Genomic DNA, 17384 nt, shown 5'->3' with positions numbered 1-17384 from the left:
GAGAATAATATTTATATTTTGGGAGTACTTGTGTACATTCTCACATATGTCCAGATGTGAAGGCGTGCCTCTACTTCATTTTTTTTTTTTTTTTTTAATTTACACAAATTACCTATACTCCTTTCTTGGTCATTCTCTTTAGAACTGCATCCTGGATAGAGGGAGGGATGTTCCTAAACGGTCCATCTTAGTTTTTCCAAAAGAAAAATACATGAAACTTGTAGCTTTTAGTTTTCTATTGTGTAAAAGAAACATCCTTAAACTTTACTGCTAGTCAGAGTTGTGCATTTCTAATCTCTTTTAAATACTCAGCCCTTCATAATTCCTTCATGACAGGAATTAAAACATGAACAGTTGCCACATTTTCAGAAGAAAATAAACATTTAAGTCTAAATGGCCTTCTAGTGCTTACTGTAACAACTAGCAGGAGAAATTTTAAAAATAAGTACTTCTAGGAAATATTTTCAGAATTTTTATGTAGATGGCAGAGAAAAGGGGGTACAGATAAAGCAGGTGGGGGATGGATTGTGTTTGTTAGTATTAGTGGAAGATGCTGGGCCACAGAGCACCACTGACATCCAAGTAAAATTTAAGCTGCTTCTGCCAGTTGTAGGGGAGCATCCTTCATGGGGTTATAGTTCAATGCCCAGTTACTTCTCTGCAGCAGAGACCCAAATATACCCTAGACATTTAGTCAGCCACCACGCAGGGCTTTTATTTGAAATATGGAGACCCCTAAATCCTGTTTTGCATGTAATTGAAGTTAGAGGACGTGTTAGGAAAAGCTGTTCTTGACTGACTAGAAAGCAAATAATTGTATTCTGTTTCTGATCTTCATTTATAGCACCAGCAACAAGTGGTGCAGGCTGTGGAACGGGCCAAGCAGGTGACCATGGCCGAACTGAACGCCATCATTGGGGTACGTGGCCTTTCCATTTTAGCTCTGATCTTAGTGTGTGTCATCAGCTCGCTTGCTCTCTTTTTAAATTTTGTTACATCAAAGGGGCAAAAGGCAATAGAGGACCACAAAGTGAAATTCAGCACTTTGCCTTCTGTCTCCTGTGAAATTGGATGGCTACGTCAGAAACTTTGGATCACGTTCTCACCACTTCCAGTTGACATGTTTCCAGAAATCCACCCCTAAAGAGACTAGATAGTTCTTTTTCGTAATATTTCTTTTCTTTGCAATCAGCTCCTGTTGCTGGCCTAGGCCTGAAAAAAAGATGGAGATTGCCCTGATGTTAAAATGACCTGATTTCTTTGATCTTACCGCAACTACAGAGTACCTTAATGCTGTTTTTTGGCGAAATAAAATGTACATTTTTGTATCTCGCAGCTACTCTTCCTCCCCTGTGAGGAGTGGTTCTTAAAGGCTAGTGTCCATTTCTAGTAGGAATAATAGATGAAAGGTGTACCTTCTGGCAAAATCAGTGGCCCAGTTAGAAAATTCTTCCTGGTGATGATAGTGTTAATGTTGCATAGAAATCCTGCTGGAATTCATGGGTTTGGGCAATCCCTCCGACTCCACTTAGATTTTTGTTCTCCCAGATTGAGGTAGCAAGTAATAAGATAAGGTGAGGTATAATAAAGGTGAGAAATCTTAGCTGAAAAGAGCACAATATCATATCACATCTCTATTTATGCAGCTGGTACAAGCAGTTTCTTAGATTATTCTAATGAAGACAATACAACTATACTTCCCTTTCTCTGCCCCCTCCCAAATACTTTCTTTTGTGTATAGATTATACACAAAAGTCTTTTCTCTTTTTTTCCCTCAGTGTATCAAACACACTTTGAAATGCTAATTATTCCATTTACTTTCATTAAAATTCAAATTGCTGAGTGAAGATGCGGATAAGGGTCGCCTGATAATCAATCTGAAGTGAAGATATTGCTTCAATTATGCCTCTGTCTTTTAACAAGGAAATCACAACTCTGGGATGACTGGCGGTGGTGGTGGAGCAGTCTGATTGTGGCTTGTTTTTTAATGGGCTATTTTGAGCTCTATTTTGTGGCTCTCTGACCACGAGAAAATACTGGTAGTAAATTGGAAGACATCATAAATGGGAAGGGGCACCCTTCATTTCCTCAGAAGTGCGCCCTTGGAAAAAAGGCAGCATCAGAATCAGCTGTGTAGACTCATCTGTAGTATCCTTTCTACGCTCTGGGCATGGAGGAGAGATGAGAGATGAATACGTTTCACAAGTAGTTTTTTTTTTTTTTCCATAAAACTCCAGAAAATAGCATGTTACATTTTTAAAAAAAGTTGAAAAAGCTTTAATTTTAAAGTTAGGTATATATGTATAGTCCTGTCGTGTTTGCCTGAAGCACCCATTGCGTTCCCATTGGGATGTATTTTGGCCAGCAAAACCCCCCCCACCCCCCCAAGGTCACCTGCATTTCTCACCCACTATACAACTGTCTGCTGTGAAAGGAGAGAATGTGTGCAGGAGGAGAACTGATAGAGGAGCGTGCTGGGTCATTCTGGCTTATTAGTGTTCATTGTTCCTATGAACTGCTAAAATGCAAGTAGCCATTCTACCTTAGGAATGGTTGGCAGCTCTTTCTCTGGGAAACAGAAGGCTGTTTTGTTTCTTTTTTGAGTCTTATTAGTTGTGTCTGTACAGTGGAGAGATTAATCTAAATAAAAAACCCATTGTTTTATGTTGGATGTTGCCTCAAAATATGAGGGAAGATCTAAAACTCAGAACAGGTTCCCTTCCCTTCACACATCAAGTATATTTTTAATGCTGTTTCATATCTATTTCATTTTACATACCTTTGAATGGGATGGCAGATTGCCTTTTTTCAGGGAAAGGATGATTTATTGGACTGTAGTCGAGTTACTGATAGACATATTGTGTATATATGGATTTAATTATTCAAATATAGCAAATTTAATTTTGTGACCTAGAAACTTACTTGAAGAAGTCAGAGCTGCATGCTATCAAAGCAGCACGTGCTGTTTGTGGATCTGGTGGGGATTCCAGATTATTTGTGTCGGAGCCAGAAATGGAGTCACAGTCACATAATCTGACTATTCTTAAAAGAAGATTGCAGAAATAGAAAAACACACCCAGCAGTTTTAGGGAGCCAAAAGCCATGTGAGAAGGAGGAGCCCCATTACAAACTCACTTGATGCATTCCTGCTGTTGCTCTTCTCTGTGGTGTGTGGTCTTTGTTTGCTTCAGCCCCTGTGATGCCTTCAGTCCCTAGTTTTCAGAGTTGGAACATTGTGGAATTTTCTGTGCACCTGCTGTCCTGTGTCCCCTTGAGCATGGCTGTGTTGGGAGGCAGTGCCATTTTGACTTGCTACCGAAAAGTGATGAGGGGCCAATTTTAGATTTTTGTACTTGGATTTGGGAATATGGTCAGCAATGACTTTCTCCATGGAGGGAATGAAAAATTTCCTCCCAAGACTGCAAAGATCCATCTAAAGCCCCTGCAGACAGACCTTCATTTGTTTATCACTACATATGTATCTGTTTTATATGTATGCATACCATCCAGACAAGTGCAAATGTTCCTAGATTTAATGAAATCTGATGAAGCACCTTTTTAACTCTGCAATATTATTCTACCTTCGTTGGTAAATGAGCCAAACCAGTGATCCATGCAGTTTAAATGCAAAATGCTGAAGTGAGCCCGAAACCTGGAGAGGCGGCTTGTTCTCTTGACAATAAGCTAGTTGTGTTTAATGGAATGAAACACAGTTATAATGATTTCTTTCACAGGTCATGTTCAGTTTAAAATTGTTGATAGATTGAAATAAGTTAAATATCATTTATCTTTTTATTTATAAGGAAAAAAACCTAGGAAATTCCTGTGTTATTTTCTACAGTCAATTTTGTGTGTTGTTTTGCATTGTTCATATCTCACATTTCCTTGAAGCTTTCCCGGAGTTCCCCTAAATGGGCTGAGGGAATGTTATGTATCTAGTTTGATCTTGTCATGTGTCCTACTAGCCACTGTGTTTTTAAATTAGAATCTCTGCGAGATCACACTGTTGGAACAGCACACAAATTGTAGTTTTAAATCAGTAATATGATCTAATTAGAAATGATGTTTTCATTTCCTGTATTATTAAATTGAGTCATCTGACTATCTTAAAATGCTTTTTAAATCCATTACACTATATAATCAGCACATGCTGTGTGAATGTGGTTATGCTTAATAAAGGAGACTGGCTTGGAACCTCATAAGAATTTCACTAAAGAAGCCACCATTGGGGGAAAAAAAGTTTTGTTAGTATGAACATTGGAAAAGAAAATATTTGGCTTGTAAAAATAGAAAGTGGGGTTCCTTTGGATTTCCCTGCACTCTTTTCTTTTAACCTCTTTGAGGGGGGAATAAAAGGTAGAAATATGCATTAAAAAAAAAAGTGCACCTGCGCGCGCGCGCACACACACACACACACACACACACACCCTTAAAGAAATTCTTTAAGAACAGGTATGCTGTGGTGTTTGTGGGAAATGCAGGTTAGCACAAGAAATGCTGAACCTCAATTTTTAGCAGTGACATTTTAATGATAGGAAGTCTGCAAAATTATTTGCCATCAATTGTGAAGGCAATAACAAGCCTTGGTGGTTTTTCACACTCTCTGTGTTAAGTGCTTTCAGAATGACAGCGTAAACTGTGTTAGAGAACTCCAAGGAAGTAAAACTGATTAAAATGTTCATGCTTGAATGGTGCTGATGGAATAGTTCATTTGGACTTTCTCTACCTCCTGCAGCTCAAGCTGAAATATTAAAATTCAGTGGATTTAAATCTCTCTCCTCTCAGCTCAGGAAAAAAACATTACATTTTAATAGGTTTTAAACCCATAATTCATTGGTTTGGAGCAGCACTATTAAATCTATTTAAATATTACTTGTATTACTAAGGAAATGATTTAAATGACTTTGCCTTTACCATCCTGTGTGTTTGAGTTAGTTTAAAAAAGGGAAGACAATACCTTTGGGGTTTTTTTCTTACTCTTAGCATTTTGTTTTATTGTCCTTGTCATATGATTGGCCCTTAAATTATACACACACACACATACACACACACACACACATTTCAGATTGGCATTTTGGCAGAGGGTCTTGCGGTATGACAGTTTTAAAACGTATGTCCCTCTTTTTCCCTTATAGATTTCATAACTGCCATTTTAAGTTCCAGAGTGATTTAGATATGCCACTGTGGTAATTTTTCTTGTTGTCTTTTTAAACTAATTAGCCATTAGGCGGAAAAACTGGAAGATAAAAGTATGTGGGTATTTAAAAAAAACCGTGTGTGTGTGTGAGTGTGTGTTCCTTCCTGTCTGTTATATCACAGCTTCCAGTAACACAAAATTTGAAATACAATTAAAAATACTTCACTTTCGCAACAAAAGCATAAAGATATTAAGTATCCAAGAGTCACATTTTCACCCTACCTCTGTATTTGCTAATAAAGGGCTTGTTAGAGAAGGTATTATGAATTTTGCAGTAGTTGTCCTGTTGTCCTCCTTTGGGCACAGGTATCCCCAGGATGCTGAAGCAGTGGTGTCCCTCCTGGGCGCCTGCATTCTCGCAGTTCCCTCATTCCCCTCGCCCCCCTTTCTCTCTGGCCATTGCCAGTACAACTATGGTGTTTCTCCAGGCTTGATACCTCCTCCCTTCAGCCACACTGTGAAGCTCTTGCATTTCCCAATGCTTTTGGTGGGGAATCCCCCCTTCACTAAATACTTGAGCACTACAAAGAGGGAGGTTTTTACACCTACCCCATGGGGTAATCCTGGACCCACAGGCAAATGGTCAGTGACATGACCCCCCCCCCCCATGACTCCGTATTTGGTGGGCAATACGGAGGTGCTTTGGAGGTGCTTTCTGCATCGCTCCACAGAGGGTCCACAGAGGGTCCCGGCCGGAGGGAGTTTCAGGTAGCTGTCCACGGTAGTCATCAACTCAAGGTTACATCCTTGTTTTGAATTTCCGTTCTTCCCTGATTCGCTTTCCTTAGGTCTCACTCCTGTCCTGGGATCATTTATTAAAATTACCTATAGCCAAAGGCCCTGTCTATCTACCTTTGGAGGAACTAGGAAAGCCCAGATTTTACTTCATCGGCCCCAAGCTCTTCCAGCGGGATTTCTGGTGTAGGTAGGCAGTAGTACTCGGAGGCTGGAATCGTTTTTTTTTTTTTTTTTCTGACATGAGTTCTGTGCGTAAAACATTTTTCTTTAACAGCTCAGCTTTTACATTATTTTTTCAATAAATGGCTTTCCCATAAATTTATAGGCGAGCTTCCCTTTCTTTTTTTCCTCCCAACTGACTACTGTTGGTATTTTCTAAATGTTTGTTATATGGAATGAATTTAAAAACAAGCTCTGAAGTGGATTTGTCTTTCATCAGATTGTTAGTCCACCTTTGTTATTGTCTTTACCAGGCAGTGTGCCTGGAGTTTAAAGGCTTTATGAAACGCCCCGGCCACTGGCTGCATGAGGGACACAGCTTGTGGGGGGAAGGCTTGGGGGAAAGGAGGCTGGTTTTCTGCAGTTGTTTGGCTTGGCTCACCTGCTCTCACAAATATGATAAACCCGTGGTTGCACGTAAGCCAAAGCAGTTTTATATCAAAAGTCTATGCATTCCTCTGTATCTTAATGTTGGTATGCCTGCCCCTCACCCTTTTTTTGTTTTGTTTTTAACTGATTCATTTACTGTGGATCAGGGGGCTACATTATTGAGTGATGCAGTCATAATCTAATCTTTGTGCTACAATTTGATGAGGCTCTAAGAGGCAGTAATTTCCCTTCTCTCATAGCAAAGACTCTATTCATATATTTAAGTAATGTTTTTTTTGTTTGTTTGTTTGTTTTAGCTCTGTCTCCACAAAAACTCCCTCAGAAACCTGGAGAAAGGAGAGGACTTCTAATTTGTTTATGGTGTATACTCTGTTAATTTCTGTTACCTAGTTTTCCTAGGAGAAATTTCTAGAAGCTAGTCAGCTTCTTTCCTTTCTTTTTCCTTTCTTTTTGTTGCTGTCACCCTGAAGTACTACTCTCTTTCTTTCTCTTGAGGAAGGAGCTCTTCTCTCCCTCCTTCCTGCTAATACATATATTTCCATAGCTCAAGGTAGAGCTCAGCACAACCTGTGACAAGAGTTACAGAATGTGTTTGGGTAGAGGCATCTGATTTAGGTAAAGGCCCGAGGGCTTTGCACTTCCACTACTTAGGAGAATGAGGAGTTTTCCAGATCTGTAATCCACACTTCATTCATACCAGAGCACAACAGGCTGAGCCTGTGTAGGGGCGCAGGGGTCTGGGTGGAAGAGTTAACACAGAAGAGCAGGTTTCACTCAAGGTGAGTGAAGTTTGCAAGGTAGCTTGCAAACTTACACTTTGTTATCCCTTTTTATTGGTTAGTGGTTTGTTTTGTTTTACTGTTTTGCATCCCTTTTTCTGATTCTTTTGTTGAAGGCTTGCCAGTAACATCACTATGGTTGGTGGCGGTGGTGGTGGCAGCGGCAGCAGCAGCAACAGCTTCCAGGTAGCCAGACACGTCTACCTCTGCCTGTGCCCTTCAAAGCTGAGAGAGAGGGAGGAGGCAGGCTTACCCCAAACAGACAGTTCAGGGGTTTAAGGATTTAGGATAAAAAGGACTACTGATGTGTGTCCTCCTCAGAGCTCCCTAGAAAATCCATTTGGGAATCTGCTACCTAAAAATGCGTTTGTGATCTTAAGTGTTTTCCTAAGGACCTTTGTGAAAAGGTTAGAACCTTTTATCGAATGGTAATAATAATGATTACATCTACTCCTTCATTCGTTCAGCAAATATTTGAATACCTTCACCAACTCATATTAAAGGGGCACATTTTATGTTCTCTTTGAATGATATTTTTAAACATTTTCTAAAGTGTATTCTGAGATGATCTTCAAATTACATTTGAATCATCTTCATTAAAGTTTTGGTAGTTGCAGGCTTTCTGGTGTTGCATTTTACTACACATAATCAATTTTTAACACATTTTAATTTTAATAAAACTTTAGTTTCCAGGGACAACAGAATAAAGAGAAACAGTAGAAAACATAATAAAAATGAGGCTACATACATTTATGAATTTATATTTTTTATATTTGGAATTAGGATTCTAGCAGTATATATTCATTATTGATATTCTGTGTATTTCAAAAAGATTTATCGAGGTATAATTTATATAAACCGAAGTGGACCCTTCCTAGCATACAGTCCTAGGAGTTGGACAGCCGAATATAGTCATGTAAACTACCACCACTGTGGAGTTAGAGAATATTTCTCTCTTGCCCCACCTCCCTAAATTCCTTTGTTGTGTGTAATTAATTCTGTTCCCTACCCCAGCCTCGGCACCTACCTATGATGTTTTTTCTCCCATAGAGAACCTTTTTTTGAGAATGTCCTATACACAGAATTATGCATTGTATAGCCTTTTGAGTTTTCATCTTCCTTTACTGTAATGCATTGGAGATTTGTCCCATGTGCTTGTCTCTATCCCTGGTTCCTTATATGGCTGAACAATATTCTCTTGTGTGGATGGACTGGTTGGGTTATGTTTACTCCTTCAGGGACATTTAGGTTAGCCATAGTTTTTTGTGATTGTAAACAAGGTCCCAGTAAATATTAACATACAGATTTGTGTAAGTTTTTATAAGTGAAAGTAAAATTTCCTTTCTTCTGGGTAATTACCTGGAAGTGGGCTTGCTAAGTTACATGGCTAGTGTATTTTGAATGTAACTGACCTAATATTTTCCATAGTTTTCTACTCTAACTAACACGTTCTGTGGGAGAAACTTTGTTCCATATCTTCAGCTGCATGTGGAATTGTAGACTTTTGGAGTCTATTAGCCATTTCTGATAGTTGGATGGTGTTACTCCTGCTTTTCTGCATTTCTATTAACAGCTAAATGACTTGTTGAGTGCTGTGCTTACTTGCCATCTATCTTCTTTGAGAAGTTTCTGCTCATATCTTTGCCTCTCTTTTTCCTTGAGGTGGTTATTTTATTATGAAGTTCTGGGAATTTTTTAAAAGAAATACTCTGGATGTAAGTTCTTTATGTATTTTGCAAATATTTTTGTCCCAGTATGTAATTGTGCTTTAATCTTTTTTTAATAGTATCTTTTTTTATAATTTATTTTTTATTGGTGTTCAATTTACCAACATACAGAATAACACCCAGTGCTAATAGTATCTTTTGAAGAGCAGAAATATTTAACACTGAGGAAATCAAATTTATGAATTTTTTTCTTCATGAATCTTAACTTTTGGTGTTGTCTCTCAGTAATCTTTGTCTTACCCAAGACCACAAAGATGTTCATCTAGAAGTTGTATGTTTAGGCTTGTGATCAAATTGGAATTAATTTTGCTTATGGTAGGAGATATAGGTCTGGTTTCTTTCTCTATCTCTTTCTTCATATGGATCTTTGATTCAATTTACCAACACATTTGTTAAAATAACTCTTTTTTCCATTGAATTGCCTTTGCACCATTGTTGAAGATCTGCTAATATATATACACACACACACACACACACACACACATATACATATACATACATACATATGGGTCCTCTTCTCAACTTTGTTCTGTCCTGTTAAACTGGGTGTCTGTTCTTTTGCCAATGACACCGTCTTGATATCTGTAGCTTTCATTATCGATATTCCCCATTCCATTTTGTGCTTATTCTTTGCCGTTCTTGCTTGTCTTCTTTACAGTATCCCTGAGAACTTGGGTCTTCATTGTTTATGTCCTAGAGACTGGCTGATAGAAGAAGGGAAACAATCCAAGCTCAATAAAAAAACCTCTGCTATCAAAAATGGTATCTCTTCTTCCTCCAGACTGTTCTGTCGAGAGTGACTACATTTTTTGTCTTCCCCTGGTCCCAGGTATTCCCTCCCCTGGTCTCCTCCAGCTTCCTCCTGATAGGGCTTCTTGTTAACACATTTGTCTCTCGATGCTTTATCCTACCCGCAGCAGCCAGAGTGATCTTCTGAAATACAACTTGGATCCTCTTGCTCCCCGCTTTTAAAACCTGTCTCTGGGGCAGCCCGGGTGGCCCAGTGGTTTAGCGCCGCCTTCAGCCCAGGGCCTGATCCTGGAGACCTGGGATCGAGTCCCACATCGGGCTCCCTGCATGGAGCCTGCTTTTCCCTCTGCCTGTGTCTCTGCCTCTCTCTCTCTGTGTCTCTCATGAATAAATAAATAAAATCTTTAAAAAAATTAAAATAAAACCTGTCTCTGAGGGCTGCCAGTTTTGCTTAAAATGAAGTCTAAATATCTTACTGTGGCCTACAGATTTCTTCATGAGCTGACTGCCCACCTCTCTGACTTCACATACCACTCATTCTCTTTATTTGACTGTATTTCACCCACAGTCACACATTGGCCTTTTTCTTCTGTCCGTGGGTCACCCTAAGCTGCTTCTTGACTGTGCATCAGCTCTTCTGAAGGCCTGACATGGTTTTCCTAATGCTCCTTAAAGTCCCTCTCCGATACCTCCCGAGAAAGGACTTCCCTGACCAGCAGGCTTTAGTAGCTCTTTTACCCAGTTCATTCTCTGGCCAGTTTACCGGCTCTGCTTTTCTCACAGCATTTACCATTTATTTGTTTGTGAATGCATCATACTCCCTTCACTAGCAAGTGAGATCTTGTTCACTTGCCTGCCATGGTGCCTAGACTCATCGTGTTCGATAAATATTTGTACAGTAAGTCCTCGGTAACTATTTGTTCAGTAAATGTATAGTAATTTATTATATTTAATAAGTACCTGTTAAATGAACAAATACTCTTATTTTGAGCTATTTTTGCATTTTGACACACACACACCCCCCCCCGCCCCCCAGCACAGAATTTTGAGAGGAAGTTTGACCTGGTAAAAAAAAAAAATCCACAATCCTGAGTGGCAATTGTAGTATGATCTTATGAATTTTATTTAACAGTTCTCACCTTGTAGGGTGCATGGCTGGGGTAGATAGCCAATAAAGTACTATCACTTTTCTAACCTAGTATGATTACTAAGCCTCTTTGTTTTGATAACTATGGGTTTTTTATTTTAAAACTAGAGGGCCTTTGTGTCACAGTTATTTCTCTAGATTTACATCCCTGGGCTTATATTCTTCTCCCTAAACAGGTAAGTAAAAATAGCAAGTGTTTTTGTTTTGTCAGCACTGTGTTAAAAATTCACATGCATTATCTCGTTTAATCTTCACATCAGCCCCGTGTGGAAGATAGTATTATTCTCCCAACTTTACAGAAAGTGAAACCAGGGCTCTGAAGGGGTAAAGGCCACACAGAGGAAGTGGTGGAACTGGGGTTCAGACTTAGACCAACTTCAGAGCTCACACATTTAACCATTTTATTACACTTGTCCTTTATTTGTTCCCCTCTGTTCTTTCTTCTTTTATATGAGGATCAATAGTCTCTTTATCCCAAGATCCACTGTAGGAGTGTCCAGTGTTTAGTGCCCAGAGCTCAGTGAGGGAAATGGAAATTGGGTGTGCCTGATGCACATACTAATTGGTTTGCCTAAGTGGTCGGAAGCTTATTATTGCATAGATCATCTGGCTACTCCTGACTCATATTGTGTTTCTCCTGGTCTGTTGTAACTTACTCTCATATGTAAGAATCATAAGTTGTTCTAAACACAACTTTTAAGCCTAGGTTCGTGGTATTTTAAACCTACATCTTTGGATCTTCTTGGATTTCATGCTTGGGTATTAGGCTGTCCATTAGCTTCCCAAAATGTTGATGAAACTATGGGTGGGTGGAAGGGATATGTACATTTTCTAGAGAAGAAATTTTGGACCTAGTTTCACAAAAGGTCCTATAACGCAAGAATGTTGAGCCTGTGTTTTATGGGAGTAGAACTGTGCCAGATCCTGATGTGAAATAGTAAAATACCTGGTGGAATACATGCAGCTAGAAAACAGTTATCTATAGCATTAAAAGGAGACATTGCTAGACAGTTGTTCCAGAAACTGGAGACCAGGAGTTTATGCTGAATTTGTTTCTAAATATTGCCGAGGGGATGGGGGAGTTCCTTCAACTGTCGATAGTTTAAAAAACAAAAACAAACAAAAAAAACCAAAGCTGCACTTGGATGAGCTGCACTTATCATAGGTACTATGGAAAACAAGTTAGCCATGTTAAACTTTTAAGCTTTAACTGACAGTTAATGATAATGGCTGCTTGGGATATTGTTTATATTAAGAGGAATTAACTGGAGCCAGCAGCTGCCTTCGTATAGTTGTATTAAAAAAAAAAAAAGTAAATATTCCTTCAAAATATTTTCCACTTTATTAGTTTCCTATTTATACAAGCACCCTTTATAGTTCTGGGGCACAATGATGATTAAAAACTGGTCCCTGCCTCTTTGGTGCTCATGATTTCATGGGAGTGGTAGATCCAAAGATGGATAAATCATGTTAATATTAAATCACAATCCAAGCACCAGGGTAGCAGTTACCCAGTGAAAGCGAGGTGTGAGGTTAAGCAAAATTATAGGCAGCAGTGGTGGAGGAAGGGGATACTGGTAGAAGAGGACACTAGAGGGCCAGTGGCCAGTCAAAAGGCACTAAATAAATAAGGATCTGTGGTGATTGCCAGTATATCTGGGGGAGTCCTTTTTGAAATTATTTCATTGTCTTACGATAAACTGTGTACTTTTTTTTTTTTCTGCTTTCATTCTCCATCTGGTGAAAATCTTGTCCATTCTGCTTGTGAATAACAATTACTTCGTGGAATGTAGTAATAATTGCACACTGAAATTATCATGTTGACCTAATAAGCAAGAGTTAGCACTAACCTCTACACATAAACCTTTTAAGGAAAACTAAAAATGGTATATTCTTTTTTTTGTTTGTTTTGTTTTTAGATTTTATTTATTCATGAGAGACACAGAGGCAAAAATGGTATATTCTTAAACCCCTTTTAAGGCAACCCCACAGTTCTTCTGTCCCTTGTGATTTTCACAAATTGTTTTCCCTTGATAAATTTATTAATAAAAGGGGGATAATTTATTTAGGCACCTAGATACCTAGCTTATCTTCTGTGACCAGCAGAGCTGGTGCCACTGTGGCTCTGAAGCAAAGTGGCAGTTATGTATTTCCACCCCCCACCCCCTGGGTCTTTCTGGGTTGATCATAAGCAATTTGTAGCTACATCTCTGCATAAATGAATCTCTGGGAGAAGGAACTGTTGCAAGGAGAAGTTTAAGCTGCTGCCTACTTGTATTAAAAGCTCAGAGGTAGTTTGGGTCTCTTAGCTAATAGCTCAGTCTGGCCTGTGAGTAAAGATAGATGGTCAAGGCAGGTTTTGTTGGTTGTTTCTTGCAGGCTGAGCCTACCTCCTGCTGTGGACCCTCCAGGTGCTCTGTCCAGCATTCTTCACAGCTAAGCTGTGGGCCTATCCATAAATCCATGAGATATAGGGAGATCTCTCCCTCTTTTTTTTTTTTTTTTTTTTTTCCCCTGAACAGAAAGACTCATAAAAAGAAAATTGCCCTCTTTCTGTATTTGAACATGGTTGTGTGAGGATGAGTTCATGCTTGGAGCTATGGCATCCATTTTGGTGTGGAAATGGGATATAAGAGGGGCCATGAGAGCCAGAGAGATGATGATGTGAAACCTCAACATGGCCAGGTCATCTGACTAACCTTGGACTTGTTAACTGAGAAATAAAAACCTGTTATTTAGACCACTTTAATATGGGTATTCATAACTTGTCAAGGAACTATCTTAACTGGTGTATTGTAATACCATGACGACGCCATACTTACATCAAAATGAGAAACAACCTAAATTTTAGCCAAACAATAAAGGATCACTTAAGTGAACTCTCCTATACCTATATGATGGCATATACTACCCAGCCATTACGAGTGATAGTCAAAGCATTACTTATGGATATGGGAAAATGTTTGATAACACACTAAATAGGAAAAGGACTTTAAACTACAAGATAGCATGATGTTATTGGTGTTTTAAAATGCTTATATATGCATTGGAAAAAAATGCTAGGGGGACTAATCATTACAGGAGTTGTTATTTGGTAGGGTTTTGTGGGACTCTTTCTTTATATTCTGCTTGTCTTCATTAGACATGACTCTTCTAAAGATGTTAAAACTTCTGTGAACCTAAAACTGCTCTATAAAAATAAGGTATTTAGCAGAATTGTATGTATAGCCCCATTCCTCCTCTGCTCCATCCGAGTAAATAGTACAATCATCTACCCAGTTACTAGGGGCCTGAATGTTAACAAGGTATCCTGGATTCCTTCATTATTCTCATGGTCTTCTTCCATAACCATGCCTTTTCAGAGCCACCTCAACTTATCTTAACTCCTTACACTCTTTGCCACAACTCTGAGTCATCATTAGTTTTTGACTAGGGACCCTGTGTTACCTCCCAGCTGGTCTCTCTCCTTTCTTTGTGGCCACTCTCACAGTTTCACATAAACATTCTGCACTTTAAACATTTTAAAATTATTTAATACTCTAGGTCACAATATTGGTTAGTCTTTATTTAGACCAATTTAGTAAGTACTCATATATATCCATTCATATACATTAGAGGGACATGCAAATCAATGGGTGGTGGGGCGGGGAGGGGGGAGATAGCCATTAGTAAGTATTACTGAGGGGGAGAAGTTGGTTATTCTTCCGGAAGAAATGAAATTGGTTCTACCTATCTTATCATTTGCGGAAGTCGATCCAAAAAGTGTATTAAAGACAGAACTAAAACTTTCAGAGAAAAACAAAACAAGAAGAATCTTTATCTTAGGGTAGAAAAGTATTTCTCAATGGGTGACAGGAAGCTCAAACCATAAGAAAAAAATTGATAATATTACCAAGTTAAAATTAAAAACATCTGTTCATTAAAAATATCCTAAAGAAAATGGAAAGACAAGCCCCATAAATGAGAAAAGATACTGGCAACAAATAATAGCCAGCAAATGATTACAATCCAGTTTATGCCCATCAAAGACCAAGTAAAAATTTAGTTTAATTTGAAAGACAAAAACCAAACCAAAAAAACTCACTCCCCAGAGCCTAAAGCTCTCCTTATTCTTACGTGAAAGTCTATAAAGTTCTTTCTGTTCATAATCTGATCCCCATATTTACGTTCTACCCTACTACTCTCTTGCTCACTGGGCTCCCACCAGATTTTCTTTAACTTCCTTGGTCACTTCAGGGCCTGCTCCTCATTCCTTTCTCTCCGCTCTCTGCAAGGTGCTGACAACCCTCAACCTTCAGGTCTTAGTTTAAAACTCTCTTCCCCAGAAGGGCTGTCAGTCTTTCTTGATTCTTATAAAGGTTTGCTTATCTCTTAGAGTTATACCACCCTAGTTAAGTAAGGTTCCCATGGGACAGTGAGCACCATCACTGGACTGGATGGTGGGGGCTTGTGCTTCATTCTTGATGCTGGTAAAATCTGACTCTAACCTTGGGCCTCACATGTGGGAGTGTTAGCTTAGAAGATTCTGAACCCCATTCCTGGAGGCTGAGGGGGGATGGGTTCCCACTCAACCAAGCAATTCTCCAATACCAGCTGGGTGTCTTATTACTCAGCTAAATTCTGATACTGTCTCCATGGAGATAACATCCTGCCTCAGCCCTTCCAGACACCTTCCTACCACCGCTACCACACCACCCTCCACTTCAGAAGCCAGTTGCAAGTCCAAGTTGTCACCTGTGCTTCCGACAGTTCCTTCTTGGGTTCCATTAATTTGCTTACAGCAGCTCACAGAACTCAGAGAAACATTTTGCTTACTAGATTAGCCGTGTATTGTAAAAGGATATAGTTCAGAAACCAGAAGATAGAAGAGATCCATAAGACAAAGAATTGGGCAAGGGTGTGGAGTTTCCTGCCCTCTCCTAGTACACATTCTCTCCAGCTCTTCCCATGTGTTCCGTCAGTGAGGGAGCTTACACAATCCCGTCCTTTGAGTTTTTATGGAGGCTTTTTGGCATGATTGATTAAATCATTGGCCACTGATGATGATGGGACTCTGTCTCTAGCCCCCTCTTCTCCCCTGAGATCAGAGAGTGGGCTGAAAGTTCTAACCCTTTAATTACATAGTTGGTTCTCCTAGTAACCAGCTCCCCTAAAGTCACCTCATTAGCATAAGAAAAGATACCTTTGCTGCTCTTATTGCTTAGGACATCTCATGGGTTCTCTGTGCTAGAAGTAATGGACAAAGACCAAATGTATAATTCTTATAAATCACAATATCACAACTAGCTCAGTGTTTTTTGAATTGTGAGTCAGACTCATATGAGTGTGCAGTAAAATCAATTCAGTGAGCTATAATCAACATTTTTTATTAAGTAGAAGAGAATAGAAAATAACTACAGTAAGCTACACATACTATTTGGTAGTGTTAAAATTTTGTTTCATTTATGTGTGTATTCTCTGTAGATACACACATGTACAGCACATATGAGTTTTGCTCAAAATGTTGGATGGAGCTCATCTTAGTATCATCTGAAATTCATTCTACTTTTGATGGTCAGTTGCAGGATTACTGAAGAACCTAAAGTCAATGGCCTTTTAAACGCAGCTTGATTTAAGTACTCTGAAATAACTGAAGAAAACTTTTCTGAGCAAGATCCCCTAGCTTGGTGACCTTAACTAAAACAAAAGCATCGATTTTGGTAAGATTTGTTAAAAATCTCTAAAAATTTTTTTTTAAAACGTAAACAAGTTTCCAGGAAATTATATTTCTGTTTTTCCTGGTAAACTTTGGACCAATTCAGAAAAATTTCTCCGATGGGAAAGTTAACTATGTAATAATCAGATTTGGGGCATTTTCCCTCACCTTTTCTTGCCATTATCACTTTGTGAGTTAAACTGTAAGTTAAGACCGTTGAATCCTTGACACAGGAGTCACTGGATTGAGTCACTAGATTGCTTCTTTTGCTTGTTATGTATCTTCCCCTTAAAGAACAGCTTAGGGATGTTGAGGGGCACAGAGATCTGTGTTGTTAGTATGAAAAACGTCCTTGCAGTGATCTTTTTCTTTGGGTTCTTCTACATGCAGTTCTTGCTACTGGAGGAAATCTCATTCTTGTTTTAAGTCATTGGAATGTGTTACAGATAAACCTAGGTTGAAAGTTTGTTCTTGTGTTCTTTTAATTCTTGACTTCTTTCCATATATTCACTTGCTTTTGCTAGAGGTGTTTGTTAAAAGCAAGAACTCCTAGGGCACCTGGGTGGCTCAGTCAGTTAAGCATCCGACTTCTGCTCGGATCAGTCTCAGGGTCCTGAGGTGAAGCCTGGCATCTGGTTCCCAACTCATCCAGGAATCTGCTTCTCCTTCTGCCCCTCCTCCACTCCTGTACACATGTGCTCTCTCAAATAAATAAATCTTAAAAAAAAAAAAAAAAAAAAAA

General features: G+C 39.0%; 1 protein-coding gene across 14 annotated transcripts in view; it reads left to right on the top strand.

The window, feature by feature from the left end:
• LOC144318745 (transducin-like enhancer protein 4) overlaps positions 1 to 17384 on the top strand; it is a 142065-nt gene that overhangs the window by 46699 nt on the left and 77982 nt on the right. For 8 of the 14 annotated variants that reach the window (XM_077906023.1, XM_077906014.1, XM_077906075.1 and 5 more), the window contains one exon: positions 845 to 919. The exons of the other annotated variants lie outside the window; for them this stretch is intronic. In XM_077906023.1, coding sequence (XP_077762149.1) covers positions 845 to 919 — 75 coding nt within the window. The remainder of the gene's footprint in view (positions 1 to 844; positions 920 to 17384) is intronic. 14 annotated transcript variants of the gene reach the window in all.

The sequence above is a fragment of the Canis aureus genome, chromosome 1, assembly GCF_053574225.1.
Source record: "Canis aureus isolate CA01 chromosome 1, VMU_Caureus_v.1.0, whole genome shotgun sequence".
NCBI lineage: Eukaryota > Metazoa > Chordata > Mammalia > Carnivora > Canidae > Canis > Canis aureus.
This window is presented reverse-complemented; position numbering and strand designations above follow the sequence as displayed.